General features: G+C 38.5%; 1 protein-coding gene across 2 annotated transcripts; it reads right to left on the reverse strand.

The window, feature by feature from the left end:
* Window positions 1–555: 555 nt before the first annotated feature.
* On the reverse strand, window positions 556–19,744 carry RMND1 (required for meiotic nuclear division 1 homolog). 2 transcript variants are annotated; one of them, XM_057405816.1, is made up of 11 exons: window positions 19,156–19,743; window positions 14,319–14,427; window positions 11,412–11,487; window positions 11,012–11,051; window positions 7,541–7,641; window positions 6,244–6,350; window positions 3,985–4,049; window positions 3,055–3,131; window positions 1,831–1,951; window positions 953–1,069; window positions 556–709 (listed from the first exon to the last, which is right to left on the reverse strand). In XM_057405816.1, exons 1-11 carry the CDS (start codon window positions 19,657–19,659, stop codon window positions 677–679), a joined length of 1,350 nt encoding a protein of 449 aa, XP_057261799.1. In that variant the 5' UTR covers window positions 19,660–19,743; the 3' UTR covers window positions 556–676. The 2 variants fall into 2 exon arrangements, with proteins under 2 accessions (XP_057261799.1, XP_057261809.1); XM_057405826.1 differs by lacking the exons at window positions 7,541–7,641; window positions 11,012–11,051 and having other exon boundaries at window positions 19,156–19,744.
* Window positions 19,745–19,893: the final 149 nt, after the last annotated feature.

A 19,893-nucleotide genomic window follows, 5' to 3' on the forward strand; every position in this document is an offset into this window, starting at 1 on the left:
GAATCAGGAAATATGATCAGGTAGACAGCCTAATGATAGAGAAACTTTGTGAATTTTAGTTTATCATTTTGCTACAGCTTCGTGTGACCTCAGATGAAAGTTCAGCCAAGTATGGGACTACGTTTATTTAGAAGATATACAAATATGTAAATACCTTGCTGTCATGGGTAGAATATAACATTATATACAACTGCCAGGTATATTAAAATCATGCCACATAACTTAAGGAGAATAAGCTTGGGGCAGTCATGGCTACTGGAGAAGGAGCTGGGGAAAACTTAGTCAGAAATGCATGAAGTAGCAAAGTACTGAGCATCTTTTTAACTGTCCTAGGACAAGGCAATAGAGTCCTTCACCAGATCAGTACAGTCAGCACAGAAGGGATCCATCCTTCTGTCCTTGCTTATTAAGAAGACAAACCTAAATCTCTCCCTATGCCAGCCCTGCATGCATCTGGGCCTACTCACAGACTCAGACTTGTCTAACAGCGCTAGTACAGCAGCTGGGAATAACATTCACAAACTGATTTATTATGTTTTTTTTTTTTATTTGAGTAGAAGATGTATGTATCTATCAAGAGCCATGATTCCACTGTTTTCCAGAAGCATACCATAGACAGTAATTTTCTGGGCCATATGAATTTGTCAGTTTTCTTCTTCCCGAGTTTCTTCTGTCATCAGAAAACTACCCTTGCGAGTTCAAACAGAACCTGTGGAATAGCAAACACATGAATATGAGTTTTTATTTAATAATTCTTAAAACAGCTTATACTGGAAAAAAGATAATCTGAAAAACTACAGGTGCAATTCAAAAATGCCTTGCACAGAGCTGAAGACCAATCCTATTGTACAGTATAGTGCATTACCTCAATAAAATAATCTTCATTCTCAAAGTACGCAAATTGCACTTGTTATTATGTATTCAGTGTGATAGTGGAAAGAGCCCCACCAACCTCTATGGTGATGAGTATCACTATCATCCACTCGAGGCGCAGAGCGTGCTTTTCATTCAGGTGATTTCGCATCAGGTCTGTCAGCTCCATGCAGTGCTGAAGCTTCTCATTCATTACCTGCATCAAGAGATTGCAAATACATGGCAAACCTGGATTCTGTAACTGCAATGAGATCACTAAATAGAGGAACACAGTCCACAGAAGGGCTCACTGAACAGAACTAAAAGGATGTTGACACTCTTCTGTGAAATAATAGAAAGCCCTGAAGGCAACGTGCACAAGCAACAGAGGTTTCAATATGAACAAGTCTGTTGTTTCTATAGGTTCACAAAAATAACAGGAATTTAGATATGCATCTGCAGGAATTAAACTGCTTCTAGATGATACCTGCTCAGAGAACAGGCATAAGCAAAAGAAGATGCAGCTACTGGAATGCCTCAAAAGTAACTAAATATTTAAAACTGCTGAACCAGCAGAAGTGGTAGTTTTTGTGTTGCTTATTCTGGTTCAGCAGTAAGCATCTTGTCACCCGTCAAACTGACCTGAATGATCATGTCTGTAAAAAGAACACGTCACATCTCAAGTTTTTTTACTTGTTTTGTTGCATACATTGCAGAAGAGGAATTAAATCTCATAACTATATAAAGCCTAATTTAGTGGCTCAGGAAATAGGCAATCAATTCACATGAGGCAGTACTGTTAAGTGGGTAAGAGATATGAGTGGTTTATGAACACATGGAAAAAGGGACAGTGCACAGGATCCTATTTTTCTTTATCCAGTTTCTGCAATTAAAACAGACATTCAGGAGCAGTATGTAACCCTGCTGAGCTGGAGACAGCTGATCTGAACATGGAAAATTCTGAGTAAGAACACCTACCTTAACTCTGCGATTAATGTTGAGGAACTGGCACGTCTTGTCATAAAGTTCTTCAAGTTTTTCTCTGTCCCAGTAGAAGTCGGGTGTTATTAGTAGGTCTGAACTCAGATTTATACGGTGCCTAAAAAAAATGGATACTACAGTAGTTCAAACTTCCCTTTGGTAAGTAGAGGAGCAAATATTTACACAAAAGAAACAGGAAAAATTTCCTGTAATTTTAAGTAAATTGTGAAAAGAATCTCCTTTCATAATAAAAAATACAATTGTTGTCAGGGTTTAAAATTAGCTACATCTCCTGAAACTTCTGAGAACACTGTACTGGGTAAACAGTTCTGAGCACAAATGACTTGCCTTATGGCAACACTGCATCCTCAGCTGGTCACCTTCATTAACTTTTGATATCTGCAGAGAAGTCCTTGACTGTGTTGAAGCTGAGGTAGTATATGAATGAGTTACTGGTGAGCTCCTTAACAACTTGTCTGTACCTCAGAACTTTTAAGTGTGACTGGTACTGCATGCTGGACATGTGGGCATGGCTCACCCTTCAGAACCAGGCTAGTGTCTCAACATTATGAAGGCCAAGAGCTAAAACCTCCCACCCTCATATAAATCTTTGGACACTTAGAACGTCATTGCTCATCATTTTACTAATCCTTCAAGTAAGGATATAAACCCCAATGTTTAAAATAGGAATTGCTTTTTTAATAGGTAATATTTCTTCACCAAGTTTGAGGTTTTTTGTAAACCAGCATGTAATGCTCTGTATTCTCAATAGCCAAATGTCACTTGAGGGGAGGGGAAAATCTCAACCTTTAAATTCTTATAATGTAGCAGTGATTTCTGATTAAGTCAAAGGAAGAACAGAACTCACAGAAGAGTTTTACTAACTCTGTGATGTAGGTAACAGTTTTATCTCCTGGTATCCTCTGCATACTCTAGTATCCACTAAAGTTACTGGTGATGAGACAGGTGCTGCTGGACCCAGGGAGGGAAAAGGGTGTGGAATTGGACATTTACAATACACTTAGTACTGCCCATCTACAGCTGAGATGCTGTAGGGTAGGCGGTCCTCTAACAAGAACAGCACACGTCTCTAGCCAAAACAGGGTTGAAGGAATCCACTCCCACACCCTGTGTTTAGTGTGTATTCTGATCTTTGTATCATGCACAAATTAAAAAAGTTTTGTGTAAGACAATGTCTTGGGGGGTAACAAAAAAAGTTACCTTAAAGCAAAAAGTTCTCCAATTTTCTGCATTACATCTGCATGAGAGAGTTTTACCTTCCGTCGTGACTTCAGTATCTGCAAAGTAACAAGTTTTTCACTGCTTGATCAAGTAGCATGTACTAGTAGTTAACTGGTCTGGTGTTTTACAGCCTGAAGTATGTATACGAGTTAGAATCTGAATGTATATTGTACTTACTAACATCTAAGTTTTGTTTGCTTTGTACTTTGCTTACCTAGCTGTGTAAGCATATCACCATCCAACTGTTCATCCAGGTTTTCCAATATATCACTGAGTGTGTCATCAGTATCTATAACAAAATCCTGAAGCATTTTCTATGAATGATTTCCTGAACAAGAGATAATTTTTTTCTTCCTACTACTGTTATTTTTAAGTAATGACAAGATTCTTTCACCTTTAGCCTTTTTAATAGACTTCTTCCTTACAACAAACAATGTATTACCATTTATTTCCTTCAAATAATAAAAAAGATGCTGTTTTCTCTGTTGAACCTTACACTTATTTCTACATGCTTTGTACTTCAGTTGTTCTCATGAAAAGCTGTGATTTAAGTACTTCACTCAAACTCTCTATTATATTCCATTTAAAGCATGCTATTTTTAGCCCCAACTGCCACACATGGTGTTTGGCCAGGTTTTTAAATGCCACTTGTCCTGTTACATACATACATTCAACAGTGGCACAACATGGGAAACATTATTTCAATGCAGAACCCCACTCCCAGCCCTTCAAAGACTGACAGCTTCTTGTCCCACCACTTTGGAGGTGTTCTGAGCTTTTCCACGTTGATGGCTTTACCATCAAACATGTTCAGCATTCAGCTGCTTTTTCCATATCCTCAGCTGCATCTGGACTGATCTTTTAAAAAGCACAGGAGAAAAGGAGGGGAGGGGTACAAACAAACCTCACCTCAGGAATTGACTGGATGGATTCCACAAAGTTATCCAATAATGATTCCCAAATAGCCAGCTTTACTGCAACACAGAGGTGACAAATAAGAACACTGTGAGTGGTATATATGCCTTCAAGTAATCATAACCTTAAATCTGCCAATGTGCTGCTTCCAGGCACTGTTTGTATGTATCAATGTATTTGCAACAAGTTCCCATGAATATTATATGATCAATGTTCATAAGCCTATAGACAAGTCTGGACTGGGCACTGACATAGCTCTGCACATGGAACCACCCTGAGGGCAAGTCTCTTCTCCAAACCATCACAGTATCACAGTATGCTAGAGATTGGAAGGGACCTCGAAAGATCATCTAGTCCAATCCCCCTGCTGGAGCAGGAACACCTAGATAATGTTACATCAGTTCAGATCCTGGGGAGTTTCCTCTCCAGCTCAAAAGTTGTGTGTTTAAGTGCTCCACTGTATGTGGGAAATCTTTGCAAACTACATTCAAAGGAGGTTCGAGATAATGAGTCACGCTGGAGCCCAGCTGGCTTGATGTGCCACTCCAGAGTCTGCGAGTTTCCAATCTGCAGAAATGCAAAATCACTGCTTTTCTAGTGTCCTGCAGAATTCTCATGCTCCATGTGTCCAGTACGTGGTGCAGAATACTCAAACCACAGTTAGGTTGTACAGACACACCACATGTACTTGTTAAAGCTAAATTCCGACTTAAGCAATCTCCCACTTTGGTTTTACGTGAATATACTGTTCAGTGAAGATGCAACTTCTCTTCTGCGGAAGCTGTTCAGCACAGGCAATGGCAACACGAATTCTACCTCAAGCCCCAGCTCGAGCCTGGAAAGATGTTTCTACAGGAAGATGATATAACTCAGGCCTTTGTTCTTTAGTCTGCAGATTTCCCGACAAGAACAAAGTGGAAACAGATAAAAAATTAACCCTACTCACTCAGCAGAAATTAGGGAAGATTTAATTATCAAAATGAACTCTTTCATTTACTTTCATTTACTACTTCATGGTAGTAATCAATGGTGTCATCTAGTCAGAACACTGACAGTAAATCCAATGCCAAACACACACTCATCTTCTGAATACAGAGGCCTACTCCAAGTCAGTGACTTAAATGACATCTAATTTAGCCCCTGAAAAAAAGCCAACAGGCATTTCAGCTATCACTGGTCATTTCACAGAGGTTGATTCCTGCTGTGTCATAAATCTAACCTGGACTATACTTGCATCCTTCATTTTATTGAACATTATTGAACTGTTTTCCTTTATGATGTGCATGTCTCTAACATAAATCGGTACCAATTACCTCCTGGGAATAAATTGCTTGCTCCATTAGATGTGGCACTACTGTTCTATGCAGTGCTTTATGAATAGGAAAACTATAGCAAACAAAAGGCTTTTTTTCTCAATAGCTCTTTCTTTGACAGTCAAGAACTATGTAGTTATGCTGTACTCCTTGATCAAACGGTGTATCGCTTCAAAAACACGTTCTCTTTCTCGGTATCTCTTCTGTTTAAACGTGCACTTCCCCCAGTACTACAGGAATCCTGTAACTCACCCTAAAAGTAGGGGTAGACAGACCAGGCTCCCTTTAGAGGTCTTTCTGAGGACAGGCTTCCTTCTGTCAGCTTCTACTCTGACATCCTACCTCATCTGAGGTCTGAAGCAGCAGAGAGGTGTTACTTCCTCAAGCAGCAGGCCCACTGCTGAGCCCAACTCCTTCCCAGTGCCTCCTGCTGCCTCCTGCCATGGCCAGTACACCTGGAAAACATCTGTGACTCTGGTCCACAGACCTGATACTGGTACACCTCCCACCTGGGAATCACTGCTCTACATGACTTCTTTAGCTGGCATCTATCTTTTTCTGCTAGAGGAAATCATGTCAGGATGAATTACCTAAGTTTACTGATAGCTTTCTAATACTGGACTCTGCACTTGTTGCTATCCTGGAATTAGCTGTCAAGGGTGGGGAACAGGATGGTCAGTAGAACGTATCTCTGTTGCAACATATGTTTCTTAATGTGCTTTGTTCAACTTGAAGACAACAGTGAATGAATGCATTCCAATTTACAGAAAACAAGGTAAAGCTTTGAAAAAAAGGCTTTGAAAATGAGTCTTCCCACTGAAGCACAATCAACCTTTACAATTTGCCTAAACCAGACACCAGCCTCCGTACAAGTCCCACTTACGACAACATTTCACAAAATCCACAGCATAGGCTGATGCAACAAACAGCATTAACTTACCAGAAAGACAAAGGGCATTTGAAAAAGCGAATTTCTGCAGAACAACTTCATCACTATCCAGCTCAGAATTTAACAAGATTTCTCCTTTATGAAGCTTTGACTGCCCTCTGTTAAAACAGGATTGAAGCACCTTTATTGACTAAGCCACCAGCAAAGGAGCATTTTAAGAATAGTCAATGCAAGAAAGCTTGGTTGGTTATTTATATAAAGCATGCCACTTCTATATGTATATCATCCCCATCCTTGTGTTTTACTCATGTTCAACCTGACAGTAACAGAAACAAATCACTGAAAATTAGTTCCTCTAAGACTAATATTACGACCAAATTTTCTAGGTTTAAATGAAACTGCAGCAAGCTATGATTACAATATTACTACATACACACAAATCAATCAGAGTAAGCAGGATGCTAGCCTCTCTCCTGTTGTCCATCTCCTGTATTATCTGTGCTTGTTTTCCTTTTCTTCTGTCACTTTTACCAACCTCCCTCCCTCCCTGCTATGATGTTACTTTCCCTGAAGCCTCTATTGTACAGTGGAGTCAGGAGCAATGAAAAGAGTGTAGCAGTCATTTAATTTATCATGTCAATCTCACTATGAAACTTGCAAAACCACAAGGGGATATGCCAGGAATCACAAATTACACAGCTGGGTAGCACCTGCAGTTTTTGAATGACCAGGAAAAAGAAAAAGCAAACCAAACAAAAACTTGTCCTCTTATCAGGCTACCTTAAATAAGCTTAACCTCATTTGCTCAGCTCCTAGTGTTAGTGTCCTGTCTAGGAGCTGGGTTCTGGTTCTGTTGAAAAGTTACAGATGATTTATATAATAATTTACATTGAGAAATATTTCTGTAGAGATCATTTGCTCCCCAAGATGAAAAAACACTATTTAACAAGGCAAGACAACTTGCCAGGTTATCGTTCCACAGTATTCAAGTTACAGCTTTCCTAGGCGGTGACATATGTGCGTAATTACATTTTTGTATGGGAACCTACAGGGCACTAACAAAACTGATGTAAGGAATCCTCCTTAAAATCAGACTTGTCTCAATAATGTGTATCTGTTTTTTAATGTGAGGTACACAGTTTCTGTTTGGGATTGCTGAAGAACACACTCACTACAGCGATTTTAGCAGTACAGAAAAAACGTCAATTTAGATTTACTGTTTTCTCCTTTCCTTATTTCGCTAATTAGAAACAAGAGTAAGGACAAGTTTATTTTTACCAGCTGCTTCCATCTGATTTTGTTTCAGGTGTCTATCAGCTTCTATATAGAGTACCTGAAGATTACTCACTCTCCTATTCTATAGTTGATCTCTTCATTCTCCCAGTGGACCAGTGCAACTTCATATGGCTGAATTTCATGCTGTTCTAGCACTTGCATGACACTCTTCATCTAAGCAAAAGACAATTGCACACATAGAGGAACAGTCACCATGCAGGATACTATCACTCTACAAAGATCTCACATATAATAGGTTCATGAATACAACTTCCACACTGAAGTTATTTAAATAATAATGAATAGGTTTGCTAAGTAACAAAGTGATTATTAACACCATTCACCTCTGAAGCTATCAGTAGCCACATGGAAGAATTTGTGGCTATAAACAACTGCAAGCAATCTGTGAAGATTAAAATGTCATTTAATGTCCACATATATAAAACAGGGTAAGGATTAACCACAGCAGCAGCAAAGACAATGTGTGTACTGTAACAATAAGTCGTACAAGATTCTGGCATGTGTCTGAGTGTGGGAATGAATCTTTAGGATAAGTACTTCAGGTGGCTGTTTCTGTCAAAATTACTAGTTTGCTGCTAAAGTCAACAGTTTTGTTTCAACTATGAGAGGTTGCTGAAACAACAGAAATATTACAGATATCCTTTACCCCTACAGAAATCTGTAAGAATTGTTTCAGCTGCCCACATTTTACCCTGTAAACAGTTAAATACACAGCTTTACTTGCGTAATCTGTCATTTTATTCTCAAGCACACTAAAACCTGATGCAGGAAGAAACAGCCCTTTTCTCTCACAAAGCTTTCTTCTCCAATATTTGACGTAGGAACCCTCATCCTTGCTCCTTTTATGAGCTACAAGGCTCCCCTCATAAAAATCATTCTGCAATTAGAACAAATTCTGAACTAAAAAAAGCACTCACCTTAAAAGGCATTTAGCTACACAACAGCCAACAAAAAAAACAAACACAAACCCCAAACAAAACCACCACAAATTTTTGATATCTAAATAAAGAGGTGAATCTTCTACTAAGTCGTACTTAAACCACTTTCTTCAAAATAACAGATAATAGTGCATCTGTTAGTGCAGAACTGTATGCTAGTAAGCTGTTCATGAAAGCTGGTCTTCAGGCTAACTACTCTAAAAAAATGTTGGATCACCTGCAAGAAGGATTTTTTTTTTCCTTAATCTACTTAAGACCTAACATTTTTCACTAAAAAACTCCAGTCCTACAGCTCTTAACTGCTCATTCCATAATCCTGAATTTAGCATTAGCATGACCAATACTGCCGTCTATTCCAAATCTTGTGGTAAAAAAAGGTTTGAAAAATTATTGTCATTTTTTAAGCAAGAACAGTCAGCTCAGCCAACCAGCTATGCTGTGTCCAGGGACAGTTCAGCAATGCAAACCCCACTGAATGCCAGAGTTAACAGCCAATCCATAATGCAGCACGCCAGGCTCCACAAGCATATTCATTTGGACCCAGCTTTGTGAAGTCATTACTAATACAATAATAATTATGCTACTAACAGGCTTCAGAACTACAACCAGCTCAGGCTTCCCAGGGCCAGTATACAGCAAGATTTAACAAAGCTTTTCAGACCATAAGTGACTCTCTGAAATTCATATGTCTTGTAACATGCACACTTCCAAAGTTCTTCCACTGCTCTGGATAATGAGAAATTGTATTTCAGTGGCAGCTTTCTTTTAGCTAGATGGAGTAATACAAAGGCTGCCACCAAGTGATGTGAGGCCCAGCCTTATTTTATAGTAGGGTCTAGCTATGACACAGCACATTTAATGAGAAGTTCAGGACTCACTAAATGCAAACTCTTGCTATTAAAGGCAATCACGTCACACAATTTCCTGTTAAAAGAAAACAGATGAAACTGCACCTCAAAGCTAGTCTTGCTTTTGCCCTTGCTATTTTTTCCATGAGAAGCTGTTGCACAGCCTCTCTTCTCAGGTATGTGAAAACAGTGGTTTACATTTTAAATTTCTACTCATGATCAGTCTATTTACTACTCCTTCTGTTCAGTGTCCATTTCAAAATTTTTCTTCTCTTAATAGCAATTCTGGGGTTTCTTTTAAAAAGCAGTTTTGTCCATTCACAGTGATTCTCTACGTCCTGTTTTACTGAATTACTTTCAGTTTCTGTTCTACAGACCAGACCAGTTTGGTTTGGTGCTGGTAGGGGTTTTTTGTTTGTTTCAGTTCATTAAAACACATATACCTGGCTCTATCTGAGCAAGCTGTTTGGGAGTTCAAGTTTTGACTAGGATTTCATAAGCAGAGAGAGGCAGTTCCTTTATAAATAAAGACAGCAGAGGACCAACTAAAGTTACTAGTACTGACAAGAAAAACATGGTATCAAATTTTCAAAGGTACTTAAGCACGTACAGCAAACAGATTTTAGAGTACTCTGAGGGTAGAGGTGCCCAAGTTATAAAAACAACAGGAGTTAGTCAGCTAGTCTTCAGTAATACCTGTAAATCAGTAGCATAGTTACAGCCGTAGCATCCTAAGAGTGCTACAGGTAAGGTTTGAAGGGGAACTAGTATTTTTGGTAGGCCAGCTGATTCACTGAAACCCCCCAAACCAGACAGGCAACCAGGAACATTTCAGGTCTGAAACAGAAAAAAGTGAACTTGAATCCAGAAATTGTTCGCATCTGGAAACAACTGCTCTGTGTTTTCATTTACCTTAATGAAAATCCTTCTGTGAACTTCTGTACATCTCAGTATCATCTGTTTAATACACCATTTAATTTCACATACTCTGTATCTAGAATCCAGTTTTATTTAACCACAATAATAAAAATCAATGTATTAAAAAAAAAGCAAGTGACTATAAATACAAGAATAGATATGCCTGTGGCATACCCCCTTGCTCAGCAAAGAGTGCCAGATCATCGTAAGGGGTATGTCATTTCAGTATCAACATATCTTAGTAACTACATCAACAAGTACAAATCCTCCTTCAGGAAAACTGCTAACTGGTAGAAATAATATTAAGAAGTTCCTTACAAATTCTGACTCTTTCAAAGTTATCCAAACTTTGAATACTTCTGAGTATCCAAACTCAGAATACTTCTGAGTTAAATCAAACAAAATATAATGATCTTTTTCTTCTAAGACATTTTCTGTTACATTACTGCATCTCAAACAACCATTCACAGGTTGATTTTTCTCATCAACTTCTTTGAGGTGTACAGCTGCAAGAATTTTCTTTTGCCAGTCTCATCACATTGAAGTTTCAGATTTTTTGCCTTGAGTAGAAAATGTTATTCACTTTCTATGTTACACATATATTTGCTCATTTTGTGCATAAAGTCAAGTTTCAAAGGTGATGTATCAGCAACAGACAAGGTGAGGCAGCAGCAGGCAAGTAACTGCACTCAACAGGAGGAGAATCTGTCCTTCATGGAGATATCCAAGCTCCCAAACAAAGCCCAACCTTGCTGACCTTGGTGGGACTGACAAAACATCTGCTTATGGTGTTTTAACAAACAATTTTGCTTTACTTACACTTTTCTCTTCCACATTCCAAAACACAACAGCACCTTCCCTGTGAATTCAAGGAAAAACTGAGCTGTAATTATGCTGTTTTAAATGTATTGCAGGGCAACACTCAAACTGTACAGTTGGCAATTTTTGACACTGTGGAACAAGAAACTTAATACTACCTTCACAAAAACTACCTAATTGTTGCTTTTGAATCACACTTTAACAAAACCCATGAAGAGGTAAGTCATCTTTCAACCAGTTAGATAATTCTGATTTTTTTTTTACTCATTCTGATTGGACAGTTATTCCTTGAGTTTCATGAGGTACTATAATGCAATGTTCTAGCAAGCTACACTACTTCTTTCACATCAGTGCTATGAACAAACTTTAATAAAAGTTTTGGGTGTGATTTATAGCTTACCTGAAGAAAAAAATCATGCCAGGATCATCATCTTTTGCAGATTTCTCAGTACCCATCACCAAAACATTTGCAGCATCTAGTTTGAAATAAATGAAAAAAAAAAAAGAATTGGTCAAACTTCTAAATATGATAGCTATAAGCATGTAATTCCAGTTTAACAGTTACATGCCAACATATCAGTCAGTTAGTCCCATATTTTATTTTTCTGATGGAAATGCTTGCCAGCAAACTACAGTATTAAACTACACTGCTGCTCTGAACTGTCATGCTCCAGAAAGACTCAGCTGCTATGCTAAAGTTTACTCGAACCTTTAGTTAATGAAATGCAACAGTTCTGAAGAACAAGTTTTAAGGGAAAACTGATTCAGGGCATAGTAAATAACGAGTAACAGAATACAGAAGCGGACATACAACTATCGAAGTTGCCCACAGCTGCAGAGAAATTACCATTCAAATCTGCTTACCCGGAAGATCTTTCTTTTTTCTATACAGTAAGGGACTAATCTGCACTCAAATTGTGCTGACTCTGCTTTGACAGTCAGAAACTTGAAAGAACATACCCCAAGGCCGGGAGAGGGTACACCTGCATCTTCCTTCAGTTCAGAAGCATGCTTTTGAAACAAACCTTCCAGCCACCCTCATTTACAACACTTCTGATGTGCATTGCAGAACAGTGACAGAGTACAAAACTGTATTTTTTTTGCTGCATTAAACTGAAAAAGAAACTCCAAAAAGTGCACCTGTGGTACTCCAACTGCCAACAGGCATTTCTTACAAAGTACTAGACTTGAGCTAGTGTAAGTAGAATGCCCCACAACTTACAAACTGTGGACGCCAGGTTCTCAAAACAGGGTCTTCTTTTTTTTTCCTCTATATATCTGCTCCACTTGCTTATATAGATAACATTTCAGAAATCCTGATGTTGTTTTGACAAAAAAGGTTACTTTTAAGCATGACTGACCTTGTTGCAGAAATACTGGGAGCAAGACCAGCAAAACCCCCTACCTCTATTATAAAGTGAGACTCTGCAAAGAGAAATTTGCAGGGCCTAACAGCTAAGCCTTAGTAAGTTCAAATCCTCTGCAGAAAGATCACAAGACAAGCAACAAGTCATTAAGCTCAACCTGTATACAAATTCCACATTCTGACTTACTGCAACAGAGGCGAGGTAGACTAAGGCAGTGGAGAGAGATGACTACATATCGGATATACTTTTGCTAATACCTGAATTGAGATCACACAATTGGTCTGTATGAACTCTGTAACTTTCCTTTCACTTGCTATTCCAGTTCAGAAACACGTGATTTGATGAATCACTAGAGCAAGTTTTGCCTGTGAATTTTGAGTTCACCATGGAAGAAATGTTTCTCTGCATTTTCTTATTTGACTTTTCAGATAGCACCCTTATCTTTCTTTATCCACCCCAGACAAAACATACACAATTGGAGAAAATTTGGTCCATTGTAAGTGGAGGTAGAGGACCTGCCTCTAAAATATATTTAAAAAGCTTAAAAACAATACTCATGCTTAGGAAGAACAATGCAAAGCAACAAATCCACACTGTAATTGCTGATTTAGATTTCTATGTGCTAGTGTTTTTTGATTTTCCAAGATTCAACCACTGCTACATGCACAAGCCAACCACCACAACACAACCGATCTGCTGGCCACCATCCTGTCATCATTACTTCCTCCAAACTTTTGATAAATGAAGTATCTATTGTAAGGAGTCAGAAACACGCCAAAAAGAAAATCGAAGAACTGGCAAACCCCCCACTCTCAGGGTAAAATGCCAGCAACAGCTTTATGGTTAATTCCTAGTCTTGCTGGCATCATACAAAGTTTCTATTCCAAAGCTGTGAAACTAGTGCTGGATTTAATACAATGAAACTACAAAGAAAGACAAAGCCCAGCTCTAAAGCACCTTGTCTTTCTGAGCAGGATGACCATGAGTAAAACTTGATTTTGAGTAAGACCCACTGGAGAATTACTGCACTTGGATTATTAAGTGTTTGAGAGGCAGCCAGGTATTTGATAACCTCTACTGAAATGCCCATAAACACTGTAATTCCCTTAGCTTCATCCACTGTTCACTCTAAGAAAAAGGCACTCTACTGCCATCATACGAAAACCACAGCTGCTCTAGGGCATAAGGTTCCTTCAGCTATAAAAAGCTCCATTTGTTTTTCTCTTGTAGTATACTTCAGCTATTTCTAAGCCATACTTTCCCAAGTCTTCAGAGATACCCTGTATGGAAATCAGAGCCTTTTTTTTTCCTGAAACATAGCTAAGCAAAGCCGCATTCAACAATTGCTAGGATATATTTGGCCAAATAATAATAACTGCATTTTCTCTACTAGAATTAAGCATTTATGTACGTATCTTTTTCTTTTCACTTAAGTCAGTAAGACTCTCTCTTGAATGCCTTCCTCTCCACCCCTTAAGTGATTTTTACATTAAAAGAACTGTGGATATGGAAAGAAGATGCAACACTTCAAATCACAAAATCATTTTGACAGCTGAAGCACTATGGTATCACATTACTGAAAGATTAATTAAGGAAAACTTTCAGAATTTTTTCAGTTACTGAATTTATATAGAAATCCTTTGTATCAGAAAATTCCCAAATTTATCTTTCCTGCACGCATCTAATTTTTCAGTACTTTTAGTGTAAATTTATCACAGGGTAACAGCAAGTGCGTGATATATTCTATTCTGAAAAGTTTAGTTGCAGGGCCTTTTTTTTAGGCAAATGGAATGTTTAAGCAAAGCAGTATTTTACAGGCAATAGGATATAATCCGGGGGACTACCAGACTAAGTATACATCAATTTATAAAAATTATCTACCTCACCCGTATTTCATTTCCCAAGGTAAAACGTTGCTTTAATATGTTTCAAAAATCTACCTCTAGGCAAACTTGTTATTTCAACATATCCATGTGAAGTCAGGTCATGACACAGATTACCAAGATGATATTCATCTGCTGTTGCAAAGGCTGTGCACTGCATCAGATTCTGTGCCAAAGGAACAGAGACTTGAGTTAGGGCAAGGGTGAAGCAAGATGTTCATAAAGACAACTGTTTGCCTCAAATTTATCATGAGAGTGACATTTTTCATTCATTCACTCTTTTCTACATCATTGCCATGTTGTCCATCTGGTGTAGAAGCACTAACGAGATTACTCACTCCCTGTTAAGTGGAAAAGCAAATCACAGACGGAGATCAAACCAGGTGACATGAGAAAGTAGCGCCAAATAACTTTGTGAAAGAGCCACAAAGTGTAGCCTTCCTCCCTGAATGCCAATCAAATGCTTCAACAGTAGATACACACTTGCTACTGCTCTCCCATCCTACAGTTTGACATACTCTTCTGACCACTGAAATCAAAAGCAAGACACCCCCAATACCACCTTTAGCATCTATATTTTAAAGATAAATGGAGTTAACTATCCCAGCCTGCTTATCAAGCAAACATCATGTTCTTTACTGTAAAGGTGGTGAGGCACTGAAATGGGTTGCCCAAGGAAGCTGTGAATGCTCCCTCCCTGGCGGTGTTCAAGGCCAGGTGGACACGTGACATGGTTTAGTGCGAGGTGTCCCTGCCCATGGCAGGGGGGGTGGAACTAGATGATCTTAAGGTCCTTTCCAACCCTATTATATGTTTCTATGATTCCAGGCACAAAGCTCACTGTCGATATAATGAGCCACTGCAACACAGCAGCACAGAAAGTAACAGATCTTCTGGGCCAGTTGTAGGTGCTGCAGATCTACAGTGTCACCCCAAGCTGAATCTTGCACTAAGTAACATGGTTTCAACTGACACCCCAGTCAAACCAGACACAACAGCCAGAATTTGTCTCAATATCCACAACCTTAAACAACTAAAATGCCATATTCAAAACAATGACTGCAAAAATGACTTGCAATGAGATTGACTCATGCATGGTGAAGAATAAGAAAGTCAGCTGTATAAAGATTTTCTTGATTAATCAAACAGATCACAATAAACTAATTCACAAATTCTACTACTCATTTTAAGTGGATTCCTTTGTTCTGATAGCATGTATGTCCCATGATAATGCTTTTTAGTACAATGCAGTATAAAATATCCAGAAAGCAGTGTGTCTTATTGTGGATCAGTCATTTCCCAGCTTTTTGTAACTAATACAAATTGGGATGTAACTAACAACAAATGAACAAAAGAACTGTACCCATCTGCAAGCATTTATAACCATAATACACTTCAACTTAAAATCCAAATTATATTCTCACAGTAATCATACATTATCAAACAGCAAGGCCCTCCTTCGAGGGCCCATTACCAGTCATCAGAATCATGACCAGACTTCCAAACTTCTGTTCTTCAATGTTAACATTCTGTTATCACTTCCAAAGCTTTCCTTACACATCATCTTAATTCACTGATCACATAGAAAATAAATTTTAAAAGTAATTACAATATTCAGTGAGCAATTTTGCAGGCCTATTTCCATGACTGTGCTATGAGGCTGAGTTAACAGAACTCTGTTTTCAGTTCCTTTGCTGCTGTACTTTTTAAAGTTGTATTATCGCAATTTCATCTGTATAAATCCATTCTCAATCCCTAAACTGACAAAGCAAATTATATATTTCAAATTCTTCTAGAAAGCTCTGGTTATTAGAAGTACACATGCTCTGCCATGAAACTCAGGAGTTAAGGGAGCAAACTCTTCTAGCTAAGATATCATCTGAAAACCTCTATCCTGCTCCACGCTTCCCACAGTTTACTATTTGTGCTACCGTTCATTTCGGGGCAGATGCACTACAGGACAGACTTTCTGCCTTACTGCTGCAATTTAGTTTAGATGTAAAGACTTTACATTTAGTTAGAACCAGAAGTTTCCTACTAAGCCTACATACTTGAAATAGCATTTTGGATATGCACTAGTTTGGTTCTTTTAATAGTGTACTGTTTCACGTAAGTTTTTACTAAAATCTTGTTTGATGAAGAATATTTGGATTGCGTGTAATCTGAGATATATGTGACATAAAATATATGTGTCCACAGGCACTCTAAACGTCTAAGTTCCCATGACAGTGGAGATACAGCCAAGTCTACAATGAGTGATTCGACTACTCCTAAACCAGATATGTTAACTGACCAATCAATGCCATGCCTTCTGCTATATGACTTTCACCTGCAAACTTAAAAAAAAAATAAAAATCAAACAACCAAAACAAGCCCAGAGCACAAGATCTGAACTGGTGCTAGAAAGAAACTCCAGCTACTCACCATCCTCCTCCATTCTGCCAACAGCTGGGGCTTCACGGAGATTCTATTCAGAGCACCACAACAGCTACCCCTAGGAGCAGCCATCCTTAAGTACCTCAACAACTCATCCTCCACATCACCAACAACTGTAATAATTCTCCTTAGCCCATCCCTTCCACTTGAAGCATACAGAAATTTTTAAGAAAGAAAACCTGTAGGATGAAATTAAATCTTCCTATCACCATAGGAATCAATCTTTATCCTAAGTGTAGTAAAAACTACATCTTTAGTTGAATTTCAAGCTTTTTCTATATTTTGTGGCTATAGCATTAAAAATTAGCTCAGAGGCTTTTCATGCCATCAGACTTTAAGAAATTAACTAAACTGAGTAGTGGTACCACTCACTGATCAGTCCACTAAATCACTTAACTAAATCACTTAACTGCTTTCAAGTAACTCCTCTGTCTATCCTGAAAAACTGGTCTTGCAACCGTTTATCACTGCTGTTGCTCAGCACTTTGCCTGTAAACACCAGATGAAGACCAGTGCTGGGGAGGGGTGGGAAGGAGCTCATTCACAGAGTGTTCTGCAAAAGAAAGGTGTCACCTGCAACGCCCTCACAGGCAAAAATCACCAGAGATCCTCGGGGTTCAACTAACTGAGAACCTTAGGAGTGGGCCCAGAGCTAGTGTCTCAAGAGGCAGAGCAGGAAAGAGAAGAGGCAACAGCTTGCCCTGAGGTAACAGCCTTGGTAATAGGGCCTGTGTTACCCAAGGGCTCTTGGTTGCCTCCACGCAGGCGCAGGAAGGCAGCACTATGTTTTGTAACACCAGGATTTACAGAAAACCGGCAGTGCATTGAAAATCCCCTTAAGGATTCTCCGTTTGCACTAGTTCTATCAGCCATCTTGCAGAAACCAGGCACATCTTTCAGCTGTTCTTCTATACACAAACAGGTAAAAACCCATGCTTATTCCAAAGTACCATCAGCCTGCAGTCGAGGTGACAGCCTGGACTCTTGTAGATGGGGCTGTATATCTGACAAAACCACATGGGGTTTATTCAAAAACAGCAAATATTTTTGTTAGGTCTGAGTTTATGTAATTTCTGGCACAGCATTTTGCCATGTGGAAGCTTTCTTAGGAAAAGTATTCTTATTTCAGTATGTCAGGCAGTATTTTCTCCATTTCTTCACTTTGGAAGAAAGTAAAAATGGCAGTGTGTATTACTTGCATACAATATGCATGAAAACGCCAAACAAAGAAACTGGTTGCATCTGTACTGCCATTTAAAAGCCTCACGAATCTAAAAAAAAGTTCTTCACCCAACAACAAAAAGCCTCACGAATCTAAAAAAAAGTTCTTCACCCACCAACAAAAAGCAGCAATGTCTGAATGTAGCATCATAGCATGAATAGCAAGCTTGAAACATTACATGGTATTTCAGGACTAATACTCTTCACTTTCTTTTTTCAAAGGAATGGGAAAATACAAACAGGAGCTAATTTGTCTTGAATGGAGTCTTTATCTTACATTAAAGCATACTCCTGCTCACCATACAAAATATTAAACAGAAGCTTAGATGACAAGAAAGCAAGCATTAAAACTTCTGTGCTCACATTCAGTGGATCACATAATGGACACATTTGCATCGCTGAAGCTATTTCTGAAAGCACAAGACTTGTTTCAGTTTCATCTGTAACACAATTTTATTAACAATATCCTGTAACTCAGTTGTTGCTGTAGCTTGAAGAGAACAGTAACACTTCTGATACCAGGATTTTCCTTGGACATCTTATATTCAAGTACGCTTAAGGCCTGCCTTGGCTAATATTGAGGCTTGTAAAGAACTATCTTAAGGAAAAACAGCCACAAGTATGCACTATTCCACTTAACCATATCTCATTTCATCCAAAACAATTTGTTGCTGCAGTTACTCTACAGACCTTGGAGCCTGGAGATCAAGGTGCTATTTCTCCACATGGAATAATCTTCCTCAAGTAGCACTGGCTACATTTGCCATTCTGTTTCCTATCTGAAACTTAATCTGAATATAAACCTTATACTATTCATTTTCATCTTGCATTCTGTTTGAGTGAGACCTTAAAACTGGGTAGAACTGGACAAGCAAGGATACCTAGGGAAAGTTAAATTAATCTGAAAGATAGACGTTGTTTCTCAATATTGAATGTAATGTGAGAGTACTGGTTAAAATTATTTTTAAAAGATTTCATATTTCCACATTAATAACCACTTATATTCCCCCCATTTTGTTTACACATTGCTAATAATCTCCATTTTATCTTCAAAATACCAGACACATTAACTTGTACCTAGCTTGTCACTGTTTGCAGATAGGGTAAGTAATGAAATCCTCCTCCCAGACAAACACGTTCATTCCATTAACATGTTAATCTAACCCCAAATCTGAATCTAAATTAAACTGATGAAGTTCCCTTAATGTTATACAAGACTGTAAAATTTATCTCTTACCTGCATGTCTGACAGTAGTGGCTGGTTAGTTCTGGATGGTTGCTTAGTCCTTGGTGCCTTCGGTGGCCTCTTAACTGGCTGGCTATTGTGTTTTGGAATAATTTTGCCAGCTGATACAACTGTGTAAAATCTTGATGATATGTTCCTTAGCTTTGTAATATGCTCTGTACTGAACTTGTAGTTTTCCATCGTTGCCACACCAAAATGTTTCCAGGATGGAAAAAAACCCTCCTCATTCCAAAAGCAAGCATTTTTTCCCAAAGCCGATACATTTCCCCAGTGCAGCTGCCAATTCTTGACTTGCACATACCGACTTGTCAAACAAGGGAATGCAGTTTTCAGAGCATACGAATCCCAAGACTTTGCTCTTCTGTCAGATGTTCTGTCAACTTTATTATTCAGCTTTAATAGCAGATGTCCAGTTTTATTAAAGCTTTGGCATTGGTGTATTGTCGTTAAAGTGTGGAAAGATCTAGTTTGAAGATTTGGAATTTTCAGTCTCATTGCTTCCCTCAGAACTGTATTTAAAACAAAGAAACAGAATCATCCATCAGTGCTTTGTAAAGAAGTAATACTATTTTCCCCTTACCTAAAAGGTAACACCCCTCCGCTCATACCGCATGTGTTAGTACTCATAAGCACATAAATACTGCTGGGATTAAACGTCCTTTTTTCCATGCGATGGAAATATTGTAATTAAGACCAAAACACATTACTGATCTGTGTGATTGCAACACA

The sequence above is a fragment of the Pezoporus wallicus genome, unplaced genomic scaffold, assembly GCF_028554395.1.
Source record: "Pezoporus wallicus isolate ANWC-B61680 ecotype Strahan unplaced genomic scaffold, APGP_CSIRO_Pwel_v1 contig_3817, whole genome shotgun sequence".
Taxonomy (NCBI): Eukaryota; Metazoa; Chordata; class Aves; order Psittaciformes; family Psittacidae; genus Pezoporus; species Pezoporus wallicus.

What these genes read in the sequence shown, in the direction of transcription:
- RMND1 (XM_057405816.1), bottom strand. Translation starts at nt 19,659, where the DNA reads ATGAGACTGAAAATTCCAAATCTTCAAACTAGATCTTTCCACACTTTA. An exon ending in AAATGCCCTTTGTCTTTCTG is followed by an intron (nt 4,050 to 6,243) that starts GTAAGTTAATGC and finishes TCTGTGTTGCAG; the next exon opens with TAAAGCTGGCTATTTGGGAA. An exon ending in CCATCCAGTCAATTCCTGAG is followed by an intron (nt 3,132 to 3,984) that starts GTGAGGTTTGTT and finishes GTTACTTTGCAG; the next exon opens with ATACTGAAGTCACGACGGAA.